The sequence below is a fragment of the Anopheles cruzii genome, chromosome 2 (genome assembly GCF_943734635.1).
Source record: "Anopheles cruzii chromosome 2, idAnoCruzAS_RS32_06, whole genome shotgun sequence".
Lineage (NCBI taxonomy): Eukaryota > Metazoa > Arthropoda > Insecta > Diptera > Culicidae > Anopheles > Anopheles cruzii.
In genome coordinates this window covers 47,724,787-47,752,744 of record NC_069144.1, presented here as the reverse complement: position 1 = coordinate 47,752,744, position 27,958 = coordinate 47,724,787, and the positions used below count along the sequence as shown (strand labels likewise).

At 54.9% G+C, this 27,958-nt stretch overlaps 4 protein-coding genes across 5 annotated transcripts; 2 read left to right on the top strand and 2 right to left on the bottom strand.

Annotated features, from left to right (window-relative positions):
- The first annotated feature begins 138 nt into the window (after window positions 1-138).
- LOC128277651 (acyl-CoA-binding protein homolog 1) lies at window positions 139-2,865 on the top strand. Of its 2 annotated transcripts, none has more exons than XM_053016143.1 (3): window positions 139-242; window positions 2,091-2,161; window positions 2,298-2,865. In XM_053016143.1, exons 2-3 carry the CDS (start codon window positions 2,153-2,155, stop codon window positions 2,544-2,546), a joined length of 258 nt encoding a protein of 85 aa, XP_052872103.1. In that variant the 5' UTR covers window positions 139-242; window positions 2,091-2,152; the 3' UTR covers window positions 2,547-2,865. The 2 variants fall into 2 exon arrangements, with proteins under 2 accessions (XP_052872103.1, XP_052872104.1); XM_053016144.1 differs by lacking the exon at window positions 139-242 and adding an exon at window positions 511-661.
- Window positions 2,866-4,004: 1,139 nt separating this feature from the next.
- LOC128266851 (phospholipase A2 inhibitor beta-like) lies at window positions 4,005-5,320 on the bottom strand. Its single transcript, XM_053003641.1, has 2 exons — window positions 5,286-5,320; window positions 4,005-5,223 (listed from the first exon to the last, which is right to left on the bottom strand). The coding sequence occupies exons 1-2, from the start codon at window positions 5,318-5,320 to the stop codon at window positions 4,005-4,007; spliced, it is 1,254 nt and encodes a 417-aa protein (XP_052859601.1).
- A 1,301-nt stretch (window positions 5,321-6,621) lies between these two features.
- On the top strand, window positions 6,622-11,267 carry LOC128277732 (protein melted). Its single transcript, XM_053016239.1, has 6 exons — window positions 6,622-6,726; window positions 6,792-7,040; window positions 7,113-8,308; window positions 8,368-10,102; window positions 10,174-10,356; window positions 10,438-11,267. Exons 1-6 carry the CDS (start codon window positions 6,622-6,624, stop codon window positions 10,510-10,512), a joined length of 3,543 nt encoding a protein of 1,180 aa, XP_052872199.1. The 3' UTR covers window positions 10,513-11,267.
- A 413-nt stretch (window positions 11,268-11,680) lies between these two features.
- Window positions 11,681-27,177, bottom strand: LOC128268740 (talin-2). Its single transcript, XM_053005934.1, has 10 exons — window positions 26,351-27,177; window positions 25,774-26,277; window positions 25,592-25,683; window positions 25,292-25,380; window positions 24,183-24,846; window positions 20,069-24,112; window positions 19,810-20,000; window positions 16,157-16,798; window positions 14,513-15,660; window positions 11,681-14,029 (listed from the first exon to the last, which is right to left on the bottom strand). Exons 1-10 carry the CDS (start codon window positions 27,175-27,177, stop codon window positions 13,420-13,422), a joined length of 8,811 nt encoding a protein of 2,936 aa, XP_052861894.1. The 3' UTR covers window positions 11,681-13,419.
- Window positions 27,178-27,958: the final 781 nt, after the last annotated feature.

Sequence of the window (27,958 nt, the reverse complement as noted above, 5' to 3'; positions counted from 1 at the left end):
CCACCAACACAGGCGCGAAAAGTCAAACTAATCCGCCGTCACTATCGGTCATTGTTAATGGTCCACCGGTGGGGTCGGTGGGCAGCACAGCGGCGAAAGTCGTTCCGTGGCCGTGTTGGTGACTGGCCTCGCGCTCTCGAGAACATCGGCCGCCGGGGAACACCGGCCGGATGATTACGGAATCGGTGCGCTGCGCTGCGTTTTGCGGGTCAGTCTGTGTCGGACCAGCGTTTGAGTAAGAGGTGCGTACGAGAGGGTCTTAGTTTAAGTGGCGCGATTTCCGGAACCGACGGGGAACTGATACCCCCTTATCAGCTGCGCTCCCGGTGCGAGTGTGTTCGTGTGTGGGGAGGGAAATTTAAATGCAACCCCAACCCGTTGAAGGTCAATTGAAGGAAGTTTTCTGGGGCAGAACGGCCGGTAGTTCGGGTCAACTATAGTGCTGGCTAATTCAAGCATTTGCGTTCTAGTCGCACACGGTACGCCACTACGTTGGCAACACACAAAGAGAGACCGTGTGATTATTAATTGCGATTAGTGGCGCCGGGCACGGCTCGCCAGTTTCTCAGGGCCACTGCAGTGCCGGCCCGTGGCGGTTTCTGCACTGTAATTGAATAGCACCATAATCGAGCAGCGTATGTTACTTAACCGAAAACCGAAGGTTAGGCCCACTTTCAGACGTATAGATTTCCAGTCCTGGCGGATCCGCAATCCACAACGGGTGGTGGCTTATCGCGCACCGGAAATTGAGATCGTTCCAAATTGGGCCCGAAGACGTGCTCGCAAATGAGAGCGATCAATCTTGCGCTCGAACGCTGGGGACATAAAATGGATGCCGGGCGGATATCGGGCCGTGGGATTTCGCTCGCTTCCATCCAAAGGTGTTCCAAAAAGGCGTTCCTATGGGCACGTGTCGTGAAAGAAGGTTCACAGCTTGTAAGTTAATAATTCGAAAAGTGTTTATCGCTACCCCAACAAGGGTGCAATTGAGATCGTTGCCTTGCAGCGCACCATTAACGACTAGTTGGGTCGCCGAAAGAAAAAGGGGGACAACGGCTCAGACCCAAAAACAAACCGCCAAAAACGCCTTTCGCCGGCATGCAAGTGAATTGTTTCCACTGCACCAGCAATGCAAGGAATGGGAAAGTACAGTAAGGCGCACGGGTGTCTTTCGCAACTGGTACAACTCGGCGCAGACTAACTGGGCGCCATCTGCGAGGCATGTAAATTGAAAGCTTGCCGAGTGACAAAAATTCTACGTCTCGCGCCTCGCGATTTGTAGCATGATTCGCCGAAATGCGGCTCCAGGGGTCCAGAGGGTAGAAAAAAGTTGGGCATTTGGACACAAAAAATGAAGGAACCAGCGACAGGTACACATTACACGGCGCTGCGTTTTTGTGTGCCCCCTCGAAAAGTGTGCAGGAACCACCTCACGACAGGTAATGTGTGGTGGCCTAGGCCGGCTAGCCGCTTAGCAATTCAAACCGCGATGTGCGCGATGCACACCGCGAAACGGCCACGCAGCGTGTCTGCTGACGCAAATGTGTCCGCGCTCCGTCGTTGTTTACTTAATTTCTTTTTTGTACAAGAACCGAGCCGTTACACCGAAAAAAATGTAAGGTACCATTATCATGTCTCACTCTTCGAGGCTCCGATGGCCATGTTGACATGTTTAACATGTTTTTTTATGTGCTTAAGTTGCTATTTCTAAGAGCAGGGTCATGGTACACACTTTATTGGGACGAATCGCACAGTTGATTGGCACAACACGGCGACATTGATTGTACGTGAAAATCATACCGTCAATGTCGACCATGAAAGAGTTACCCCATATTCAGGTGTGATGGTCAATGCACCAAACTTTATGACAGCACTACAGCAGATGTTGAAACACTTTATGGAGCCCCCACGCGGTTCGAAGTTCGCTAGTGATGGCCGCCGGTAAACGTACATTGTTCGTTGCCCTCGTGTGATACTTTTACTAATCTCTGATAACGATTATCGCCTCCGGCGTCTAGAGTGGCGAGTGTATGATCACGATAGAGAAGCTTGTTAATCGATTTTACCCTCCGTTTTGGAACTCTTTGCAGTCGGCCACCCGTTTCGTACAAACGCTCTAGTCACCCCAGGTTGCATCATACTCGGCCCAGCAATGGAACAGGTACGTTCGGAAGAAGTGCCCAAAAACACTTCATTTCTGATAAGCGGGTTATCTGCTAGGGTGTGCCCGGTAGCAGCTGTTGCACCACCGTTCGACTCCGGCATTAATATTGTCATTCTTTGCTCGCGCGTTCCAGAAATTCAACGAATCAGCCGATAAGGTCAAAACGTTCTCCAAGCGGCCAACGGATGTGGAGCTGTTGGAGCTGTACGCACTGTTCAAACAGGCAACCGTGGGCGATAACGAAACCGAGAAGCCGGGCATGTTCGATCTGAAAGGGAAAGCCAAATGGCAAGCCTGGGCCGACCGGAAAGGCACCACGAAGGATGCCGCCATGGAAGCCTATATCAAGCTGGTCGAGGAGCTTTCGGCGAAGTACCAGTAAAGTGTGATCGGTACCGCTTCCGGGCGGACACACGGGGTGGTACGGGATGGTGGGAACTTGTTGGTTTTTGTTATTCTTTCACTAGTTTTGTTCCTTCAAAGCAAGTGATCCGTTAACATGCACACGCAACGCACGCAATCGATTTAGGATTCCGGTTTTGGTACACAGCCATAACTAAGCGCACCACAAACTGCCTTAAAGTGCCTTAACAAAAAACAGGAGTGCCAGTTTGGCGTAGACCAAAAATGCTGTTACACGGGTTTATTTAATATCTAGTTTACACGTTATGAAACCCAATAAATGAATGAATCAAATGACATATTAGGCTTCCGTGGAGTTTTCCTCAATAAAGCGCTGCATTAAGGAGCGTTAAACGAATGAGGGCACATGTGCCAAGAAAACGGCCGATTCAAAGTTGTGGTGAAATATTTCACGCGTTGGCAACACTGCGAGGTTGACTTCGTAGGTTGACTCGGGTGTCAGGTTTGAACATGGATGTTAGGTTCCGAATATGAAAGTTAGGTTCAAAAATCGGTAAGATCATAAAAACAACATTCATAATTTTGACGTTTCGTGTTTATGTTTTGACGTAGGACAAATTAACTAGTTGAGATAGATTATACTTTTATTAGAGATAATATAGTTAGTTTTTAGTATATAATAGAGACGAATGTTAGGCTATTGCAGCTCAAAGTCTCTATAATACAATCTTAATTGACAAAACCGAAACAACCTGTTTGTGCTCCGATGTAGGGTGTTTACAAATATTGTCGTCTTGTTCGTTGCCTGTTTACGCGTTCGACGTGTTGTGTTTCCGTTTTTTTCATTCGTTACGGATCGCTAGTTCGCGCTGGGAAAAGCGGCACGAAACGGTAAGCAGCAACCTGTTTTGTGCGGCCATTTTTTGCCCCTTTTACCTTCCCGATTGGCAATCGAACTTTATCGAGAAAATCCACCAAGCTGTGGTTACTTGGACTGGTGAAAATAGTTCAAATGTCACTAATCAACCGGTTGCTTAGTGTGACTTTTGGAAATGTTTTACCCTTCACCGACCTGGGATGGTGAAATTCTTGGCCGACAAATATGGGTCACTCGCGCCGCCGTGTCGTGGGGGTCGCCACCATTCGTGGCAGCCTATTGCTTGGTGGAACTTGTTTGCGTGAATAATTTCTTCTATCGGCCCCGATCCGTTGCGAAGTGGTCTGGGTCGAAAAGACGGGCTTTGCTTGTGCTCTTTTCTGCCCGCCCCACTCCGTGAGTCGTGGGTGCACTCGACGGCGACGGACCTCTAGAAAACCGGATTCTTGAGATCGGTCGAACGAAGATCACACCCGTGTTAAGTAGGCTGCGACCGGATGTGTAACGGTGCAAAACTATCGGTGATCGCGCTGATCGGTGCCAATACAGCCTCCGCTTGGAATGTATATTTCGAGACTCCGGGTGACACGTGTTAATAGATCAACCTCCGGGTGGCCTCATTAGAGCCCAATTTCGTTCGTGCTCGTGGCAGCAGATTTTGTGTGGCTCCCGGTCCGGATGCTTCCAGTCGGTAAACACGAGTGTCCGATCGGAACACGAAGCATTGGTCGTCAGCAACCCGTAGTCCCGCTGCCAGAGGTCGGCCGGATGCACCCGGAGAAGCCACCCGCAGGACCAGCTGTTGTTTCGCAGGTCCAACCGATCGTGCAGGGTGGCGAATCGATGAAACACATCGCCCAGCTCGGTGAGCTGATTGTGGGCCACGCTAAAGTCCCACAGCTTCGGCATGTTCCAGCGATTGACGGCCAAACGGGTGAGCCGGTTAGAGGACAGAAGCAGTCGCTTTAGGGGCACAAGCAAACGCTTTTTGCTGGTGGAGACGTTGGTCAAAGTGTTCCCGGTTAGATTCAACACGCCCAGTTCGGACAGGTACAGATCGTCCATCGGGAAGGTGTCGAGCTGATTCAGGGACAGATCCAGTACGTGAAGTCGCGGAAGCGAGTTCCACTTGGCCGGCGGGGCCGTAAACCGATTACTGCTACAGTGAAGTGTTTTGAGCTGCGGCATGCTCCAGTTTACAAAGTTCAACATCGGCAGTCGATTGTGGCTCAGTGATAACATTTGCAGCACCGGTAGCGAAGTGTTGGTTGAGACGATCTCTACCAGCTGATTGAAACTCAGATCGAGGAAGAACAGTTCTTTCATCGGTGCGAAGACACCGGCGTCCAGGTGCGAGAGATTGTTGTTGGTGAGTGAAAAATGCTGAAGTCGCAAAGGCACGGCCGTGGGCTCGATACGGGTGATCTGGTTGTGGTTAAGCTTCATCACCAGCAACCGTCTGAGGTTCACTAAGCTGCCCAGCTCGAGGTGCCGCAACCGGCAAAAGGTTATCTCAATCTTCCAAACCATCGGAATATTGACAACGGCGGGCATGTCCGTCAAGAGACAGCCGCGGATGATCAGCGCAGAGACGGAGTTCGTCCTCTCGATCTCCACGAGCTGGAGTGTCGGAGCATCGAGTAAACTGTACCGCGTGTAGGAATCGTTGGCAAGAATTTTGAACATAGTTCCGGCCCACTTTTCAACGCTGTACGTTGTGGTGACGGGAACCGGCGACTCTTTTACGGTTGTGTTTGCAAATACTTTTGTTATCTGCATGCTACTCTTCGCTAACTGAAAGCACAGCACTGCAAGAAACCTGCAAGGAACGGCAATGGTTCAAAAGACTCGCTTAAGGGTCAACCATCAACCGATACTCACAGATAGATGGTACCGATCGTTAAGCCAACAGCCATCACTAACGACTGGCTCCGGAGTTCGGTGTCCCCGTAATACTGGCGCCGAAAAACTGAAAATGCAACGATTGGCCTAATGTGATTATAATGGCCTAATTTATTCACCAATTACCACTTTAACGTGCTTTCAGTGCTGTGTTAAGCAACGGTCACATTGGCGAATCCACAAAAAAGGATTATAAAGCGTAATTCTTACAGTTTAAGAATCGCTACATGTGCCAACGAAAAGGAAAGAATAATGAGGCCGATTGCGCGGAGTGTGGGAGTTTCCAGTTCTCCAATTTTTAAAAGACCACCGCGCCACGGTTCGTGTAATTGAACCTCTTCCCGTGCTGTTGCTAAATGATTTCGTCTGTGCCACGGCGGCGCCCCACAGATAATGATGATGCAATCGGCGGTTACTCATCGTCGGTAAACATCTCTGTTGCCCAGTGCCACGCTGGGCGATGAGCGATGATGCCAGTTGCTGTTGTTGATGGTGTGGCCAAGCAAGAAATGGGCAGCTAACCGCAGGAAAAGTGCGCCTATTCGCGATTGAATGGCCCGCGGAGGCGGCAAAATGCCGTTGAACTCTCAGCGCCTCTAACAGTAAACCCGAATTTGGGATGATGGGTCCCGGGGGGGTAGCTCTGTGTTCCGGTCGATTGCATCGATCATACTTCTACTTCTACGTATCTGGGGGGCGCCCACCAGACAGGAAGTATTGATTGAAGCATCGGAGTAGGCAGAGAGCACCAGGAGCAAATTGAATTTGGGATTTCGACAAAGCAACCTGTTTGAAGCAGAGATGAGCAAATGTGTCAGATGAGAGAAAAACCATTCTAGATTTTCATTTTGTGACCTGAATTTTCCTCTTTATTGGGGTAAATATTTTCCTTGAAAAAGGATTTCACTCGGCCTGGAAATCTTTGCCCCGTGGCGGTCGCTGATTGTCGACCCGCTTTTCAGTATGCTGCGGTCATTTATAATGCAAGAAGTGTTCTAGTTTTTCGCTTTTCTCTCCGTGAGAAGGACCAACGACGGAACGAGGACCACTTCAGCAGCACGGTGGCTAATGAGTTTCCATTCATCGTTGGTCTCTTCAATGTGCTTGGTTCTATTTTTTCTACCCTTTAGACCTGGCCCTAACGTTCGGGAAAGTGATGGCTTCGTACTTTTAGCTTAGTTCTTGGTTGTGCTCAAAAATCTGCTGGTGGTCAGCAGCGCAGGAACTAATGACTATTGTGACTTGCAGCATAGATTTAGTGTAGGCATGACCAACAAGTGACTGCAGCAGGCTGTGACGACGACACTCACCCAACATGCACGAACTGTTTACGACCGTCCTCTCGAAACGGGATCTGTCCCGCGCTGGGGAACTGTTTTCCATCGCGGACTACGAGATTGTGAGCGACCTCACGGAGGTGGTAGGTAGCGCTTCGGATGCGTACGAGCGGCATGCTCTGATCCTTACCTCTCTCTCCCCCGGCAGTTGCAGGAGATTTCTTCTATCATCTCGCAAGAGGACTACCTGCAGAACAGCAACGACCAGTCGGTGATCGAGATCTGCATCAATCGGGTCACGTCGTGCATTAAGAAAACGAACACGATCGAAAAGCACTGTGCCGGCCTAGTAAACCTGCTGCAAACCTGCCTCCGGTACAATCTGCAACCGTCCGGCAAGGATGTCGATCCACCGCACGCGAAAATATCTTCCGACATCATTTCGAGCATTTTTCTGGTGAGCATACTCTCGTGGCCTGCTGTGGCCGTTGTGGCCGTTGATAACGACGCGCGTCTTTTTCCGCCACAGAACTACAACAAACAGATTGTGATGGAAGTGACACTGCCGGTGGCGGTAAAGTTTCTCAATCTCGGCAACCAGGAACTGTCCCGCAACCTGGCCAGCTACCTGTCGTCGGCCGCCATCGAGTACTCGTTCCTGCTGTCACCGCACGTGCACGTCATACTCGAATCGCTGCTCACCGGCAACTATGGGCTGTGCCACGTGCTGTCGCAGATCTACGAGGCCACCCCGGACCCGATCACGGCGGCCGGGCCCAAGTTTGTGGAGATTGTGCCACGCTGCGAGCTCCAGGAGCAGCTCGTCATCCTGCAGCTGCTGGTGACGATCGCGAAACAGAAACCGTCCTGTCTGACCGAAAGCATTCCACCGTTGCTCGAGCTGGCCACCCGGCCACCGCTGTCGGCCGCGGCCCTGCTCGTGTTGCTCAAGCTGGCCGAAGCGAAACCGATCAAGCTGGCCGAGTACACCGAGGCCTTCAAGGTGATTGCGTACAGCGTGCCGCAGACGGTGGGCTTTGCGGCCCAAATCCTGTCCGCGATCGGGCGCTCGGGCAAGGACCGGGCCCAGGTGGCGCTCGATTTCGTGCTGGAGCACCTGCCGAGGGCCGATCGGCCCCTCCAGGCGATCCTGCTGAACGAGGCGACCAAACTGTGCACCAAGTACCCGGTGCTGTTCACCGACAAGGTCACATCGGTCGTGCGGCAGCGTCAGCTGAGCAACAGCCAGATCAAGCACACCACATCCGGCGGTGTGACGATCGTCAATCTGAACACTTCCGCCACACTGCCCACACCAGTTCCGGTTCCGGCGTCACACGCCACGCAACAAGAGCGGCCCCTTTCTTCGCACTACGTCCAAGGCACTGCCGCTTCCCATGCCGGTTATGGCCAGGCAGGTGCTAATGGAGGTAACGGATTGGCACTGCCTGGTAACAACAATGGCTACCATCATCACGAGACCGGCCGAGCGATCGTTTCGAAAACGCCGAACGTAGCGATCACCAGCAACGGGCACGGCGCGATATCGAAAACGGTCATTAACACATCCAACGGCACAACGCTCAGCTCGACGATCCATTCGGCGGCGGCGGCGCCGCCCCCGACCAGCTTCATCTCGACGCACACTGCCAATGGTGGCGGCGCTCCGCCAACCCCGATCGCCAACGGAACGACCGTCGTCTCTCCGACGCCACATCACACGGGGTAATAAGCGCTCTCTTTCCTCGGCCATATCTGATCGTTTAATTTTTCCCTGTTTTTAGATACACCCGAAACCGGCCGAAGCTGGGTGACTCACGAAGTACGGGCCGCCTACACTCGGGAGGCGGTGGTGGTGGAGGTGGTGCTAATAAGAGCACCACGCGTCTCAACAACGCTGGCGGATCGATGGGAGGGCTGCACAAGCCACGGCTCGGTTCATCCCAATTGATCAATCAGTTCAACGGTGTTGGTGGTGGCGGTGCAGGAGGAGGTGAGATCGTCGTGGAGGGGCAAGGGGCCACGATGGCAGGCAGCAGCACCGTCAACCATGGGGCGACGGCGGTGGTGGATGGATCGAGCACGACCGTTATGAGCAACCGGCACAACTCGAGCGGTAATGTGGCGATCAAGGGCGCAGCAGCAGCAGGGGTCAGCAGTTTGCTGCACAGTCTGCCCACCCCGGTTCCGCCACCACTGAGCCAGCACGTGACGATCACGGGCGAAAACAAGTGGGGCATTCCGCAGACGAAGATCACCTCGTGCGGGGTCACGGTGATGACGACGTCTCCGACGTCCCGTGCACCGCGCCCCTACTCGCACGGTGGCCCTTCCAGTCCACCGTCGACCCTGCTCGGTTCCACCGGCGCCCTGGGCAAGAACTCGCTCGGTGGTCTCAACCAATCGTCCGGTTCGATCGGCATTCAGGTGCATCACGCATCGCCGGCACTGGCGGCAACGACCGCGACGACGACGCCGACGACGATGCTCTTCAACCATCATTCCCAACAAACGTCCCCCCAGCTAACGACCACTCTGTCGTTGCACTCGGGCGGTGACGGAGATCCTCAGGTGATCGTGTGTGGTCCCGAAACCGTCACCACGCGGCCTCACGGGCACAACCGGTCGGACAATCGCAGCGTGACGATCCTGAACGCTTCCCCGTCGTCCTCGTCCGGGGCCGCCGTAAACCCGCGGACCAGCGTATTCGAGCCGTACCCGATGCGGGACACGATCCAGCACTTTTGCGAGAAGCACCTGGACAAGATCAAGGCATACACGGAGAGTGTGGCGCAGCGGATACCGCCGCCGGCGAAGTGCATCATCGAGGAGCGGCGCGCGAAGAAGACGGCCAAACTGCACTTTGCGTGCCAGGTGCGCGGTCCGCACTGTCTCTACTCGCGCACCATGTTCACGATGCGGACGCGAAATCCGCGCACCTGGATCCACCTGATGTTTCTTGATCTGCAGGCCCGCGCCCCGAAGGCCGCCCTCAGCAGCTGGGACCCGAGCGTGAGCCGGCTGAAGCACTGCTGGGACACGCTCAAGTGCGAGAACCGGACGTTCATCACGCTCGTGACCAGTGCGTTCCCGAGCTGCAAAGAGCAGGAGGCACTCGTGCACGAACTACGCCACGCCGGGTTTTTCGATGTGTTCGAAATGGGCCCGGTGACGGCGGCGGACGGGGGCGGCCCCGGTGGCGGCGGCACACCACGACTCGATTCCATTCCCAGCGAACAGCCGAAGGGTGGCAAGGGAGCGGCTGGCGTTGGCGCAGAGACGGCCGAGCGGAGCAGCATCACCGAGGAACTGGAACTGGGCGGGGACGTGCTGCAGTGGGGCTGCTTCCTGTGCCATCACCCGGAGAAGGCGATCGGGTTCCTGCACGGCAACAACCAGCCCGTCATCGAGGGCCAGCTGAAGGAGAAGAAGGGCAAGTGGCGCCTGTTCCGGAGGTGGCGCACTCGATACTTTACCCTGTCCGGGGCCCATCTCTCGTGCAAAGGATCCGTCAGTGAGGTAATAGTCCGAGGGGTGGGGTTTTTAGCCGGGAGGAAAGCTAATCTGGAGTGTCTTTGTTTCCACTCTAGGCCGGTGGCGAAAGTATCGACGTGAATCAAATCCGCTCGGTGAAGGTGTCCCGTGGGGCCCGCAACATCCCGAAGGCGTTCGAGATTTTCACTGGCGATCAGACGCTGATCCTGAAGCCGAAAGATGGCAACAAGGCCGAAGAGTGGGTGCAGTGTTTGAGCATCGTGCTGGCACACTCACAGGTACGTCACAGACCACCAGAAGCCCCGCTGCTGCCGTGGGGACAGTCTACATTGACCACCCGTTTGTTTCGTCCCCGACAGGCACGCGATAGTCCAACGACGCGCACCAACAGTCTTCCGGCGCGCAGCATTGGCAACAGTCGGACGGTGTTCTAAGGGGCAGCCTCGTCAAGCAATACACATATCAACGCGAATGACTCGTCCGGGGAGCGAGAGAAAGAGAGAGAAGAGAGTACTTAAACGAACGAGCTTTTACTGATGATACACTTTTTGTACTTACAAACGGCCAAGTTACACACGGTTTTTAGATAATGATCGTTTTTTTATCTACCATACGAAGACTACGAGATTTCATACGCCCCGCGACTTTAGACTTTTAAGTGCACGACCGAAAGCAGGAAGCGGAAGCGCTACTTTCTTCCCAAAACTTGACATATTAAAAAAGGAATTCTTAGGCTGTCCCGTTTGCGACGCGCGTGCGCCGCTTGTTAAGGGTTCGAAAAGTTTGTATTCTAAGCTAGTGACGGCAACTGTTAGTGAGAATTATTATGGCGGCCAACTGGGGGTGGCGTGCACCTTTTTGTGTGCGTCTCCAATTTTTTCGCTTCGTTTTCGATACCCCAATACCAATAATCTCTTTTTGTGCTTGAAAAAAGATCGACGTATAACGTTTGCCGATTACCACCCCAATCCCTCGTGGAGCGTCGAAGTAACCTCTGTTCCGGAAAGATAATTTATTGATTCATCTCTCTGGAGCCCCGCCGGAACTGTGTGTGGGGTTGATCGATAAAAGACGCGTCCATAAACCGCGCGATCGTGCGAACGTAATGAATTTTGTTTTCTTATTTTAATGTTAATGTTGAAAACATTGCTTATTTGGTTTATTTTTATTCTAAGCAGAAATTCTGCGAAACGCGAAATAAAGTTTCGAAAACATTAATTAAGCGTGTGATTTTTAATAATATGGTGAAACTTCTTCCGGTAGAATGCCTCCTTAAAAGCGATCGGTCGCGAACCCGATTGGAGCGGATCAGCTTCTTCGCACTCCTGCGACCCTGTTACAATCGTTCGATTTTGGAATTGGCAGCGTGGCACGCGTTTGAAACGACCTGGGAGCGCGCACTGCGAGCGACTTTCGTGCGCGTAGATTTTTAACCCAGAAACCGCTCAGTTTTAGTTACTCCGAAACATTGTTTTACACTCCGAAACCAGGTTTCTTTGGATTTATGAGGATCCCAAAAAAGGACTCAAACCAATAAGCAATTTCTTTTCCAATTTCATTCCAAAAGTCAATGGCTTCAACAGCGAGGTGTTTTGGTGTTAAATTAAAATTTTCTTTATTTATTTCATCGTCAAGTTTCACTCCACACATTCGCTGCACATGCGCTCCCCTTTCGGGCGGCAGCGATCCTCGAAACGCGTAGTCTTCGCGCGCCCGATCGAGGACCGCGGTTCGCCGATTCCGAAAGACGACAGAAACCACACACACACGCGGAGCAAACTAACGGAGTGAGAACTCCTTTCCTTTCCGTCGTCGCACGAAACAAAATAAGCATCATTTTCATTAGCAAAAAACACGTTTCTCAAAATACTAAAACAAATTTAAAAAATAAACTCTCTTTCTCTGTTGTTACGACTAAAAAAATACTCCACCCCGTGTTCGTCGTTACTAAATGACTAAAGTACGTTACGTCAGACACCCGGACACGTGTCCGGAGGGCTTCGGCATCGGGTGTCTGGGTCCTAATCATTTGCTAGGCTTTCTAGTTAAGTGTTTGTTTAGTATAACCGTGTGTCCTTTTGATTTGTTTGTTTTTCTTCTTCTCTTCTTGCGCTGTTCGCTCGATTTTACACATTTTCCTCGTCCAAATCTTGTTTTAGTCTATTTTGTTGCACGCTTCCGCACTCTCTACTCTCTGCTGCTCGCTTTAAAAGTGGACAAAAAGTAAATGGCACTTATGACAAAGTTGCTCTGCTCTTATCGCTCGGCTTGTGCGCTTTCGACACCACTCGCCGTCATTCGCCGCCGCCGCAGTTCCGCAGCGATCCTAGTGTGCGGTGTGTTATTGTGCGTTAATTTGTAAGGCAAAGTTGATTTTGGCAAACGTTGGCATATCGAGAGCATCGCTAGTGCGCTGCATGGCTTGTTAATGTTTGAAACGAATTAAACCTGGCTCGTATTAAAGGCATTCTGTACTGTTCCGTCGAGGCACGTCGTCGTCGAGAGACAATTTTGTGTTAATAACTCCTACTTTTCCTTTACCATAAAACAAACGGATACAAATACCTGCGCGGCTGTAGCTATTTCGTTTTATAAAACACGCACTAAAAGGGAGCTGAAAGGCCGCCGTGAGCTAAGCTGAACTGAAGGCCCCGGTAAGAAGGGCGGCGCCTCGCACCATTTCCGGTGCGTTCCGTGAGGATTTTTGAACGGTTTTCTTTTTTTTTTGGCATATATAACCTTAAATTGCACTTTGCTCAGCCAAAAAAGCATCTCTCTCTCCCTCTGTCCCCATCGCAGTAGCCTGCTGTGAGTTGAGAGCTTCATTTTCAACAAACCTGGCACTTTGTGGGTTTTATAAAGAGTTGGTTGTGAGTTTGTAAAAATTAATAACAATCTGCGCGCCGATTCGTCACTATAAAATATTGTTTTCCGTTTTTTGCCGATTTCGGCACCATCGTGTTTTTGGGCATTTTTAGTACAAGCTAGCGCGTGAGGGGGGCTCTGAATCCTCTGCAATATTCCGTTTCCGTTGCTTTTAGGCACTTGTAACACTTGTATCCGAAAGGGGCTCCCGCGGCTCCCGCGGGAACAATCGGGGATTAAAACGGTATACACAACTACAGTTTACACACACACACACACACACTCTCTACTCAGTAACAAATACAAACTCAACAACAAGAATCGTCGCATTCGAATTCGAAGTAGTATATAGAGTAAGACACGTTAGTGTTTTTGTTGGTTTTATGGTTGATCGGCTAATAATTAGTTGGCGAAAATTCACACACGCGCGCGCCCTGCGCGCTACGAAAGCGGCCACGGTGGAAGCCACCGCTTCTCTACTTCCACTCCGTTCCGCCACCGGTGCCCGCGGACTTCATCACCGTCGAGGATGACGACGACGACGAGGTGGTGGTCATTTGGATCTTTTTGGTCTGCACAATCTGCTGTTGCATCATCGCCTGGCTGCTGCTGGTGGCGTGCGTGGCACTGCTGCTGCTGACGGTGTTTAGCGCATCGGTGGCGCCACTGTCAAAGAGACTAACGGTACCATTTTTAATCTGTACGGAGGACGACGGAACCGAGCCGGTGGTGGTGCTCGGTGGTGTGCGAAGAAAGTGTTGCTGTTGCGACTGATGATGCTGCTGTTGCTGCTGTTGATGGAACTGCTGATGGTGTAGCGGTGAGCTGGCAGCGGCGGAAGCAGCGGCAGGATTAATCGGGCTAGTAGGTGCTGCAGCAGTAGTTCCCGGACTAAGGCCAGTGTTATGGAAGGTGCGGGCTTGCGATTGCTGCTGCTGCTGCTGCTGCTGATACCGTTGCTGCTGCTGCAGGTCGTGGTTTTCTAGGTTTAGTTTGGCAAACTTCTGCTCCACAGTGGTTAGCGGATTGGCGGGTTGTTGTTGCGGGCTATTAGTAATGGCATTCGGGAAGACACGGGTTTCGTATCTGTTACACGCGGGACCAAAAGAGAGAGAGAGAGAAAAAAGAGAAACAAAAAACATTTCGTTAGGGCGTTAAGGGTTGCGATTATGATTTTCGTGTGCAACATTCGACGGAGGGGACAGTTTTTCGGGCAACAATAAGACATAGAGCTGAAAACTGGTACAAAACCAGAGACTACGTGCAACAGAGTTCTGTTTCCCATCACCATACGTTCCGATCTCCGCCACCACATGCAGGTTTAGTGTTGTTGGGAACTACACGTTGTGGGTACACGTTTAGGTTCTACGTAGAAATGTGAGTTCTGGACAGATAGTGAGATGGATCAAAGTGAAGCTAGTCACAGCCAGACAGAGTAAGACAAGGAGATTAATGGCGAAAGAGCGCCCGGCAACGCTTCGCGATGGCTTCGGTCCGCCCTCGTATCTGCTCCTGTCCGTGTGGATGGCATGTGAAAAACCCTTGCCCCCGTCTCTGCGCCTGGCTCACCTGGTTGTGAATCCTTCGTACGTTTGGGGCACCATCATCGTCGGGCCACCGTTCGTTTGATGCGTCGGCGGTGACGAGCGGAACGTGCTGAGCGGTTGCACCTTGTGCTGCAGATCCTGGACGGCGGCATCGAACTGGGTGCGGTTGAACTTGGACGCACTCAGGTTCGAGTTTTCGACCCGCGTCATGTCGTACGTGCGGTTCAGCATCGACGGTGACACCAGGGCCGACGGCGATTTGATTGTGTCCGATTGGTAGGGTTTTGGGACGGCATTTGCCGTCAGCAGCTGGTTCCCGCCGCCGCCGCCGCCCGCGGAACCGGGCCGATGAAAGGCAGGGCTCGTTGGGGACCCGCCACTGGTTGGCGGTTGACGGGGCAACGTGCTTGCCGCCGCCGGTGCGCCTCCTCCTCCGACCATCGATGGCGAGTAGGTGCCCGGTTTCGGTAGCGTGTGCGGTGGCTTCGGTGACGTCGACATGGCGTACCCCGTGAACGGTGGTGGCGCGGGGCCCCCTTCGTCACTTTCGTCCGTCGTAAACCCGCCGCCGGTCAGCTTCTGGCGATACTTGAGGTGCCGGATGGCGATCAGCTTGTTCTTCGCTTCCTCCAGCTGCCGCTCGCGCATCAGAATCTCGGACCGGGCGTTAATCTCCTGCGCCATCCCGTCCACCATGTTGCGGTTCAACCGGAGCGTGTGCTCCTCCTCGCCCTCGATCGCCTGCTGGGCGGCCTGCACCAGTTTGTCGGTGGACTTGATGACCGCGTTGCCGGCCGCCTGCAGGCGCCGGCCCGTTTCCGAGTTCGGATCCGATTTGACCTTGCACGCGATCAGCAGCTGGGCCGTCGAGCTGGCCACCTGTTTGGCGGACGAGATGAGCATCTCCTCGGTGCCAACGCCCTGCACCAGGTTCTGGGCCGCCTCGACGAGACTGTGCGTGGCGGCTGCGACCAGCCGGGCGGCCGAAATCAGACCCTCCGACCACTGGCCATCGTCCGACGAGGTGAGTGGCCGTTTCGCCACCTTCCCCTGATCGATCAGCTCGCGCTGGGCCGCGTTTGCGGCACGCACCAACGAGGACGAGGCCGCCATAATGCTGCGGGCCGCTTCGAGAATCATCTCGTCGAAGTTTAGATTTTCATCCGCTTCCTAAAACAGAAAGCGCCGGGAATAGAGAGATGGGGGATTAAAATTTGAATAAAAACATGAAGTTATAATAGTAAAAACATAATAACGGCACAGTAACATAGAAAAAGGAACAAACAAAGGATGTAACCGAATAAAATAATGAAAACTGAGCGGAAAATAATCGAAACAGAATTGGAATTGAAAATTTAACTGAATCAAGACGGCGTCACAGGCGTCACATTTTGCACCGCTTTTTGGCGCCTTCCGATCAACATTTTCCGCTTCCGATGAACCACGATGGTCACAGTAATAATATGTTTGATTCCTGGGTGATAATTGAAATCTTAACAACCAAGAATATCAAACATATCTTACCGAAATCATCTTCGCTAACCACACACTATATATCACCAGCACCAAAATATCACCATCAGCACACTAAACAGGGACCGTCATACAAAGAAGAACCTTCACCGTAAACCGCGGCCATCGCGGCCTTTCGCTCTCGGTAACCTACCTTCACTTCGTGCCGGCGCGGGCGCAGGTTGGCCAACTTCTTGGCAGCGGCCTCGATCGATGCGGCCGCTCCCAGCAGCTCGTTCTCCGCGATCACCGTCGGATCGTCCGGATCGACCCAGTCGGAGCCCTTCAGCAGCTGCGCCATACCGACCAGATCGGTCACGCACATGGCCACGCGCCGCGACAGATGCATCCGCTCGTCGGCCGTACAGTGGTTCAGGATGCCTTCCAGCAGATCGCGGTACGCGATGGCCACGGCCGACCCGGCGTCGAGCGTACGCTGGCGCAGTTCCTGCGTTTCCGCACACGACCACGCGACCGATCGGCACACGATCAGCATATCGGAGATGGTTTTGCGCCCCAGGTTGGCGGCCGCCGCAATGTCCGCCTGCAGGTTGGACGTGCCGGCCGCCACCGCTTTGGCCGTGGCCGCCGTCACGTGCTTGGTGACGCTGATCAGATCCTCCGGCTTCGACAGCTGCTGCATGCTCGAGCGCAGCATCTCCGGCGCGAACTGCATCGCGCGCAGCTCCTGCGAGATGGCGTCCACCGTCGCTTCCATGGCGCGCGTGCCGCGCGTGTGTTCATCTTCGACCGCCTTCACGGTTTTAAGCAACGAGGTGACATTCATCACCATGACCTGAAGTAGAAACGGGGGGAATTGGCATTAAATTTAAAGGGCTTACGAGGTCCATTCGAGAGAGTTAACAGACACACACACAAGACACGGGGAGGCTCTGGTGGGTTAGGTTCTCCGTGGGTAAAACTAAGCGGAAGAGGGTGAAATATTTTGGTCAATAGTGCCGCGGAGACTTTGAGTCGATAAGTGAAGTGAAGTGAATATTCTCCAAAATATTTCATTTCTCCAAAGCGATTAAGGAACAGTTTATTTTTAATGGGTCCCTTGAAGGACCATGGCCGCGGGAGCATAATCAAAATGATGTGTACCTACAGTTCGCGTGTTTTTTTACTCTCTGTTTTGCTTTCTCTGTTGGGCTTCTCTCAATCCTCTCATAGCGATCGCACACATTGCGATCCGGTTCCGGTTCCGGTTCTTTCGTTATCCCCTGGGTGTGCTTCTAAACCCCAAGTGCGATCCTCGGCACAGTGAGCTGAACACAACATAAGGCATTTTGGGGGAACAGGGCAATGGACAGGCAAACGGCAAACGGTGGACACAGGGTTGGTGGTTTGGCTTGTTGGGTTTATTTGGGGCTCTCAAACATCGAGACAGTGATTCGACAACGCCAACGCTTACAGGCTAATGTGTGTAGGGATATATTAAAATGGACACTGAGCGGACAGCTATGGCACGCAGGTGATTAGAACGCTCCGTCGAACAGGGTCGGCACGGTGGACAGTAGGTGAAGCAGTTCCTCCTCGTGATCGCTAAGCCACCAAGCGGCAGCCCTCTGTGTTTCCGGGGCCGCGATAGCAGGTTTTTTGGAGATGATCGTGTCGGTGCATGAAGAGAAGAAGACACAGATAGAGAGAGAGAGAGAAGAGGGATAGAAGGTGGTGCACTTGACACGCACTACGGGAAAAGGTTCGGGCTCGGACTCGAGGAAGATCATATGTCGCACAGGCAGGCAGGCAGGCGGGATAAAAGGATCGAGGCGGCACCGATCGCGATCGAGTGCTGGTGGTGGTGCACTAACTACGACAATCACGATCATACTCAGACGACAACGATGAAAGCATTGGCAGAGAAGGTGTGGTTGTTAGGAGGTGGCGGTGCGATGGCTGTGTTGTGGCTCTGGCCCGGTGGCCGGTGCAGTGTAAATGTATTGCTGGCGTCCGAACGGACGGTAGCCGGCCAGCACGCCCGAGCGGGGCTCGGTCTCGGTAAGGCACAGTTCGCGTATCATCTGTGGAAGGAACGGAACGGAACGATCACGAGCTGACGGCGGCCAGGACAGTGTGTGTTCGGTAGAGTCGGGAATCTTGGCAAAGGAACAGGGAAGCGGCGTCACCTTCCACAAACCGACGAACTACTGTGCGACCCACAACCCTTTAACCATCGCTCGTGCAAGAACCGTTCGGGGTTAATCGGTGTTTGTGTGTTTAAGAAGAGGGAACCCGTTCTATTGGAACTGTTCGGACCACCAATACAATTACTACTACACCAATACAACACAATGGTTACCGGATACGGTTCCGGTGAGATAGAGAGATCCAAAAAACAGGGCCAACGAGGTGTGCTGTTAGGTTACAAACGACGACGACGACGACGACGACGACGACTACGACGACGGTGGGCAAGAGTAAAGGGGGGTGCACCCACAAGCCATCTACTACCATGCAGGGTTACGGAACCGGCCAACCTGTGACCACACAAACAGACGGAACCCCCATTCGCCCCGTTCAGCATGTCGATTAGTGTGTTGCGATAAAGATGATACGAGCAACGCGAGATACAAGACAAGACAACCACACACAACTCATTCTGCATTCACTCCTTGCCCTTTTTCCATTCAAGCGGGTCATCCAAAAGCATTCCTCCACGGTACGAAACGACAGAACAGAGAGAAAGAAAAGAGGTAGTAGAGTGTAGAGAAAGTCGAAGGGCCGCAGCATCATGCAGAGAGACAGATAGGCAACAATCACCACAAGAACCATCGATCCTCATCCATCCAGCAGCATCACCGGAAATCGTGTCTAACCGAACCGAGAAGCAACCAACGACAGGCTTGAATGGTTGCCTTAGGAACCGCTGGAGGCACTGTCGGCCCGGCTAGGGTTGTCAAATAAATGGGATCAAAGTAAGCTTTAAGGAAAACATCAGAGCTTTGAACAATAAAACTTTCCATTTCAAAGTTGCAGTAAACGAAAATAATATTCTCCTAATTTAAAATAATGTCACCACAAGGAGATTTATTATTATGGTAAAACAGCGGCCTCGTTCAGCATCGTCAACAAAAGTACAAACCACCCCAAAAATCACAGAGACAGAGACAGAGAGAGAGAGAGAGAGAAGCGCTTCCACTATTCGCTGACTGCAGGACATCATTTTGATTATGCTAATAATATGATAATAATAACACGGCAATATTGCTTGGTACTTTTGGTCCTTTCGGATTGTAATCGGGAGTCTCTAGTTTAGATCATCTTTCAAATTGTTCAAATCGCTCCGCTGGGTTGGTTGACGTTCGATTAGGACACTCAGTGTGTTTGTGTGTTTGCGTGTGTATGGCGGCATCGTGGTAATTGAGGTCAGTGTGGCCATTGTTTAGTCATTAGAGGCGTAGAGGCGCGCAAAAGCACAATCATAAGGTGTTTAGAGAGCGTGTATATATTTCGACGGAAGGCGAGCAATCTTTTTAGGGGCCCCAGGCGAGGGATAAGTTTTAGTGTGTGTGGCTGTGCAATTTGCAAAATATATATATGTACAGTACAGCCCGGTGATCAGGGATCCCGGTTATCAGCCCGCAAACGTGCGCTTTTCACAGTGTTAATCACAATTAACACACACGGCGCAAAACCAATCACATAGCATTGAGATATTCACACGGCAGGACACATTTGATTAACATTAGGGAGGTTACTGCGGGGTGGGAGAAAGGAAGGTGTGTAGGTGGTGGTAGGTGGGAACTGGGCAGGCAGGCTGGGTGAGGATAAACAGAATACGGAAACGTAACGAAACGAACATACCTTAGCGCTATCTTTCAAATCATTCATAGCTGGATCGTTAATGGGCTTGCCGGAGGCGAGTTTAGTAGCGTTTATAAGCTCACCGAGTGCAGCGGCCACATCTTTCACCGCGTTCATCACCATCACTTGCGAGTCGGGCTGGCCGGAACCGAGCGACGCGGCCCCGTGTTTCACCGCATCGGCCAGTTGCACTACGGCAGAGAAAGAGAGGGTAATTGGCATGAATGTTTATGACCCTTTCCCACCTAACCGTGCTTACAGATCGTGGTCACTGCGTTCTGTGCGGCCGCCGCCAGTTGATCCTGGGTGCCGGCGGCACCCGCCACCAGTATCTTGGTGTCCTCGACGAGCGCCTTGGCCGTCTTCAGGATGTGCTCGCGATGGTCCGAGAAGCGGCCCTCCTCGTCGGCCGAGTGCAGTGTGCCGGCCGTCGCGAACATGATCGTCGTGTCGAGATCGCTGATGATCGCCGAAACCGTGCTCGACGCGTTAATGCACGCCTGCGTTCCCCGCGAACCCGCCTGCAGGGCGGCCAGCACTTGGGCCACCTTCTCCGATACGTCGCGAGCACCGCGCGATATCTCCACCAGTCCGCTGCTGTCGTCCTTCCGGATACCGGTCGTCGATTGGATCAGCACGTTCACCGAGCGGCCCAGATCCTGGACCGTCGTGCGGATGCGGATCGCCACATCGGGCGAGGTGGTCAGAGCGGACGCCCCGATCGCATCCTGTGCCAGCTGCGTGTAGTGGTGCGTCATTTCCACGCACAGCTGGGCCAGCTTGGACGGATCGATCGCCGCCTTGGCGTTGATTTCGTTCGCGTACCGAGCAATCTCCTTCGCACTCTGCACCATCCGCGTCTGATAGTCGACGTACGTGTCGTTGAGCGACGCTCCCAGGAACGATTGGCGCTTGTCGGAGATGCGCGACATCGAGCGGGACACTTGCTCCATCAGCCCCGTGACGACTCCGTTCTCGGTCGACAGACGCTCGACGGTAGCGTTCAGTTCCTGGATCGCTTCGCGCGTCGCCTCCACCGCTTCGTCCAGTTCCGGGTGCAATTGGGCGGCCCGTGGATTGCCGCCGGCACTCTTGGCCGTCTGCACCAGCTGCGCGCAGCACTCGACGACGGATTTGACCTGATTGATCAGCACCGTTTGCTGGCCCGAGTGTACGAGCTGCGAACAGGCCCCGATTACGCCACCCGTCAGCGGCACGATGTGTTTGGCGATCTGGTTGACCGCGTGACCGAGGCTTTCGGCGTTCTTCTTCGCCGACGACTTGACCGGCTCGAGCCGATCGATCAGCTCCGAGGCAGCGTTCAGCGACTGGTTGGTGAAGCCCTGCAGGTTACTGTCCTTGCGCTGGGGCAACCCATCGACACCGACGGCCAGGGCGGCCGAGTTCAGCTCGCGCGAGCAGTCCTTCAGCACCTCCAGCACCTGATCGCACTGCATCTGCCCGGGCGCCTTCTCGCGGATGCTGGACGCCAGCTTCTTGATGCTCTCCGACACGTTCCGACTGTGCGTGGCCAGCTGCTGCCAGACCGGTGGATCCGTCGGGGTCAGCGCGAGCACCTTGGCCGTGCGTACCATGTCCACGGCCCCATCCAGGATGCCACTGCCAGCGGCGAGGATCGGTTCCTGTGCTTTTCGGCCCTCGCCGGAGATGCGTGCCGGAATCGAAATGAACTCGGGTGACGAGGCAAACTGACAGAGTGACGTGACGGCCTCCAGCAGTGGTTCGGTGGCCGCGGCACACCGTTGCCTCGACGCCGGACTGTAGTCCTTGTCGAGCGTCTTAATTTCACGCACCAGCGCAGCCGTCGAGTTGGCCACTTCTTTCGCGGCCTGCACAAAGTGACGCTTCGCGACCGGATTGGTGGTGGTGGAGCTCGCATTGCGACACGCATTGCAGAGGGCGGACGTGTGCTTCGCAATGACGGTGGCCGCCGACAGGACCTCCTGCTGGGAGGACGATGGCGTACGCAGCACGTCGCAACTCTGACGGATCGCTTGTGCGGCCCGTGCGTACTGCGACTGATCGACGATCCCGGGCCTTCCGCCGACGCTGGTGGGGTTCGAAACCCCCACCAGATAGGCAGCCTGGGCAGCCGATTCGATCAGGCCGCGGATCGATTCCGACACCGACACGACCGAGTGGCCAAACTCGACCGGTTTCGAGTTTTTCGCATTGTTCGCGATCCCCGTCATGCCGTCGCCGAGTGTGCGCGACTTTTCCATGACCGTCTCGAGGCAATCGAAGTACCCTTGGTCGGTGAGCGATTCCTGGGCCGATTCGAGCAGCGGGCGCAGTGATTCGATGCACCGGATCGCACCGTCGCACTCCTTCTGACCGGGGGCCGCCTGCGTGCACACGTCCACCAACCGGTTGATGCTTTCGGTGACGAGCCGGGCGGCCGACGCGAGCTCGTGGCGTGCGTTCGGTCGGGCCGGATCACCGGCCACATGTTTGGCGGCCGCCAGCAGACTGGCCGATTGGTTCGAGACGCCCCGCAGCGACGCGACGATGTCTTCCCGGGCGCGCTCCTCCACCGTTTGCCCCGCCATCTCGAGCGTCACCGTGAGCAGTTCCTTGTACGCGTGACAAAACTCCTGGCTGCTGTTGGCCAGCTTGATGGACGACTCGTACGAGTGGGCCACCTGGCCACCGGCATTGTTCAGCTGCTCTGCGGCCGACTTCAGTTCGCTCTGGAGCGTACCGTACGGGCGATCAGACGGCGGATATTCGCCCGCATCCAGCACGGCCCGCAGATCGGTGATCGTTTCGAACGCCTCGCTGATCTCGGGCACACCCGGCATACACTCGGTCATGCGGCCGATCGAGTGTTTGGTGCGCTTGACCGCCAACAGCAGCGCTTCCTGATTGTCCAGGTTCTGCAGCGTGCGCTGGGCTTCCTCGATGACGCGCATCGCCCCGAGGATCACCTCGTCGGCGTAATCGACGACGGCCGGGTTCTTGGTCGTCACCAGCACCCCCCGGACGCTCTTGGTGTACTCGCCGAGTGCGAGGGCCATATCGCGACCGGCCACCCCAGCGTACGTACGGTTGCCGTGCTGGGCGGCCGTTGCCAGTTGCCACATCGACGAATCGGCCGCCGAACAGGCCGCCGACAGCTGCTTGAAGCATCCTTCGGCCGTCTCACCCGGCAGTGGCCGCAGGCTACCTTCCTGGGCCGCAACCCGCGTATCGTTCAGCACACTGCGCAGATTGTGAACGGCGGCCAGGGCGGCATCCAGTTCCGAGCCACCGCAAGCTTCGCGTGCCCGGTGCGCCGCCAGCCGCAGGTCGTGGATGGCGTGCGTCAGGTTGACCGAACAGCGACCGAGCTGCGCGGCGGCCGCCTGCTCCTGCACCGTCGGCTGCAGTTCGCGGGCCGATCCGGCCATCTGGGCGCCCGGTTCGAGGAACATTTCCGACGCATCGATCAGCGCCAGCTGCGCGTTCGGGTCGTCCGGCCGCGCCAGCGTACTCTTGACACCCGCCACCAGCCGCGGGATCTGATCGGCGACCGCCTGGCAGTCCTGCAGGAGCAGCTCCTTGGCCGGCACGTCCGTGCTGTGGACGAGCGAGTTCTGGGCCGCCGTAATGCACTGCGTGGCGGCCGATGCCGCCTGCTTCGCGCACTGCTCCAACCGCCCAATCAGCTGTCGCTTGATGGCCGGCGTGTTGGCCCGCGTCGTCGTAATGACGCGCAGCTCTTCCGCGGCCGCCCGCAGGGACTCTTGGTGGCCGGAATCGTGCGGATTGCCGGCACACAGTCGTGCCGCTTCCACCATCCGAGCCGTGGCGTCGGCCAGCTGTTTGGCCGCTTCGAGCAGCTTCCGCTGCATGCTCGAATCGTGCTGACCCTCGGCCTCACCCTTAATGCTCTGGATGAGCAGGGCCGTCGCACGGCCAAGCTGTTGCGCCTGACGGATCATCTCCTGCGGGTCGGTCGACGACACGAGAATGTCCGTCGCGACGAGCACATTATCGACCGGGTTCTCGGTTTCCACCCCGCGCCGAGCCCGTTCCCGGGCGCTCAGCTTGATGTGCTCGAGCAGATCCGCCAGCGAGCTGGACACATCCTTCGCCGCCGCCGTCAGGTCACCGCGCAGTTGCTGGTTGTCCGTCGCTTCGTTGCACACCTCCGCCAGGTGAGCGACCGCTTTCGCGACTTCCCGGGCCGCGGCTTCGAGCTGCTCCCGGCAGGCGGCACTCTGGATGGTCGGTGCCACGACACGAGCACACGCGACCAGCTGACTGGTGGCCAGTGCACACTGACTTGCGGCTCCAATCACTACGGTGGGGAGAGAAGTGAACAATGAAGAGGGGCGCGTCGGGGACATTTGGCATCGGCAAGAGCTTACCTTTGTTGCGCGTCGCTTCGTCCTCCGTGACGGCGGCGATCGATTTGGCCTTCAGCACGAGCGCCGCGGTAGTGTTGGCGACCGCTTTGGCCAACCCGAGCAGCATGTCGTGCAGTTCCCGGCTCTCGACGCTCTCCTCACCGATCGTGCTCAGCACCTGGCCGCTCGCTTCGCCGACGCGCGTCGCCGCATTCAGCAGACTCTGGCGCGGTTCCTTGCTTTCCGGTTCGGCCGACTTCAGCAGATCGCTGAACGCGTTGCACAGTTTGCGCGTCGCCTCGAGCAGCTTGTCGCCGGTGCAATCGTCATCCATGAGCGCAGCGATGAGCCGTACCTCCTTCGTGACCTCCGGAATGCTTTGGGTGATCTGCGACACGGCCGCCCCGACCGCCTCGTGGTCGATCTCGTCCGGCTGCGAAGCCGTCACGACCTGGGCCGTGGCCGCATTCATCGTGGCCAGGTGCGTCGTGACGGTCTGCTTCGAGGTGTCGAGCGTTTCTTCGCGCCACTGCAGTGACCCCGGATCGGTGCCGAGCGGTGGTAGCTGAACCTTCGTTTCCAGATCCTTCTCGGCCTGGTTGATCGCATCCTGACCGGCCGAGATGTAACCGAGCAGGGCACGTTGCGGCTCGGACAGCACCGAACTGATCCGAGTTTGCTGTAACTGTGGCCAGAACGGAACGGTAATCGATTAGTCCGGATCGGACGGAGTGGGATTTCTTCGTAAAAAAAGCCATTTTGTGTGACTGAGTGTGTGAGTGTTTGAGTGTCTTTTTGGGCGTTAGTAGTTATTGGTGTGAGCTCCTTGGCAGTGTTTACTTGGATGCGGCGAAACGAATCGAAAGATCGAAACCATAAATTGTAATTCACCTACGTCTGTGGAAGAGGTTGGTTCCAGTTATTTGGTTAGTAATTTGGATTTAGAGGGCAACGTGGTGGGCAGCATGAAATGAAATGGGAGAGAAAAAGACGTTGCTATTTGAATTCAGGGGATTAGCGCTTTCAATTATTGTCCATTCATATGACGCATAAGTTCGGTTAGTGGTAGGCCAGGCAGGTAGTTTAATAGAAATTAGAGACTTAAAGGGAAAACAGAAGCGAACGCTCACCATTGGTGGTTGATGGGCCAGATTGACCTGGCCGACGATGGCACCGTACTGTACCGATTGCATCTCGCCCGTACCGTACGGTCGCTCACCTGCTCACTCACACAACACACAAATGATATCCGAACAGGACAACCGAAAAAAGAAAGAAAATTCAAATAATAAAAGAAAGTGACAAAAAACTAGAAAAGAAAATCTAAACCATAAAACTTCCTATAACAATAGACGGACACCTAACCTAAAACGGACCGAGGAGGTGAGTGTCGGACACACAACTCCCGCCGTCGGGTTGCTCGCACTTACCGTCGCTACCGCGCATGACGGCTGGTTTGGCGATCGAATGGGTTTCCACCTTGCCGGATTTGTTCGTTTCCTCGTGCTGCAGGAACGTGGCCCTGTTAGCGGGAGGCACAAAAGAAAAGACATCGTCGTTCAGAATGGCCAGTTAAATTTTACGGGCACACGGGCTTCCGGTGGTGACTCACTTCGATGGGGCCACGCTTTCCTCCACCATGGTCGAGCCCTCGTCACCCTCGATGCCAAAGTGGTCCTTCGCCTGCTTCTTCTTCAGTATGATGTCGATGTACCCGGCAATCAGCTGCACGATCTGCTCCGCTTCCGTCGTCTGCACCGAGTAGTACGAGTCGGCGTAATCGCCAAAGTCGAGCGTGAACGTGTTGGGCGACGCGCCCCACCGCCGCACGGTCGTCAGGGGCCACGACTTGAGGATCTCCTTCGTCAGCTCGTCCAACCGCAGCACCGAGTCCTTGGTGACGCCCAGCAGCCGCGGCACCAGCTTGTTCTTGCCCATCATCTTCTCCTTGACGAGGAAAAACGTCACGCCGTAAGTGGGCAGTTCGCGGGCCGTCTTCGTGTATCGATACTTGGCGTCCAGATCGGACAGACCGATGTGCTTCCGGTGCTCGGCAAACACCTTCCGTTCGATGTTCTTCGTGCGCACGTACGACGAAGGCAGAAACTCACGCAAACTGTCCGGTGGGGGAAGAGAAAGCGAACGGTTAGGCAAAGGTGTCCACAAAGAGGCACTTGGTTTACACTTACTCCAGGAAGCCGGCCTTGTGCTTGGCCTCGTTGTGGTCCCCGAACTGGATCTGCACCTGGATGCCGGCAAACTCGCACGCCTTCTCCTGCGTAACCGGGTGCGTCCCGTCCAGGATGGCGTCGCGCGCCTGCACGTACAGCAGGTTCAGCTGGACCGGATCGCGCGAGTCAATGTTCTGGTCCGAGTAGAAGAACTTGCGCCGCAGCAGCACCGTTTCCTGTTCGTCGATGCCCTGCTCGCGCAATGTTTTGCCCACGTCGACCCAATTGATCTCGTCGTCCGTCCGCAGCTTCTTCCGCAGGCTCTCCATCTTCGTGTCGCGCTCCCGCTCCTGGGTCTTGGTGCGGCGCAGCGTGAGCGTACCGGTCGTCGTGCTGTTCGCTGACCGATTGTCCGGCTGGTTCTCGTTCTGCGACTCCGTGTCCTCGCGCACCAGCCCGTACTCCTCGTGGTTGGTGATGCCGATCTTCGTGCAGATCACCACCATCAGCTGCGAGACCGGCTGCGAGTCGTCGACCAGGATCGTCTTGACCGCACCGTCCAGCATGCGGACCCGCAGCGTCCGGTGCTTCTGCCGGTACTCGAGCACGTCCAGGTTGTGCAGCATGTAGTAGCCCAGGTTGCGGGCCGGCTCCAGCCACACGCCCTGCCGCGTGTCATCGTCCGCTAGGAACAGGCCAAACTCCTGCGCCTGGCCCTGCACCGCCTCGGCGAACTTCTCCTTAATGATGCGGCACGCATCGAACACGCTCGTGTTCGGGTCGAACTGGATCGTCTTCGTCACCCGGCCCCCTTCGAGGCTGATCCGCAGCGACAGCGCCGCCATCTCGGAGGTGTTGCTGCTGCTGCCGACGTTCTCCTCCTGCTTCCCGGGCGGGTGCTGCTGGCACCAACAACCGTGTTGGTGGTGGTGGTCTTCCGCTTAACGACGCCCCTGTAACGAGAGAGAGAAAGAGACACCCGTTAGTGTGTTGTGGCTCATAAATTCGCTCGACACAGCGACGGATTGCAGATCCGAAAGGGTCATAAATCAATGTTTATTGTCCACTCCGCATGGCGCGGACCGAGAGGATGGGTTAGTGGATAAAAACGGGACTGCAAAAGCTGTCCTCCAGGAGTGGCGAGTTTTATTGTGCCCGTGATGTGACCGACAATCACCGATTTGGAGCGCACAGATCAATATGGCGCCGCGATGAGGCGGTGTCCTTCTTTTGGCACTGGCACTGCGGCACAACGTAAGTCACGAAGCGTTATCGTAGTCACGTTCCTTTTTTTGTTAGCCTCCCCTTGTGTTGGCGATAAGCAAAACGTGAGATACATTTGCGCATTACCAGTTCAGTGAGTGAGCGAGAGAGTGACAACAATCGAAACAATCTGTCCGCTTTATCGTCGTGAGCCGTGAGCCGTGAAGTGCGGTGGTGTGCTGTCCTCCAGATGAGAGTCTCAGCGAAGTGGAAAATTAGTCGTTACATTAAAATATGTTCCAGCACATCATCGGCGACAGGCCCGGCGAGGGGGGCCATAAATCGACGCGAAAGGCGCTTAGCGTTCGTTCGATAGAAATCGATACGGACGATGCTGCCGGGAAGGACCAGGGCAGGACCTTC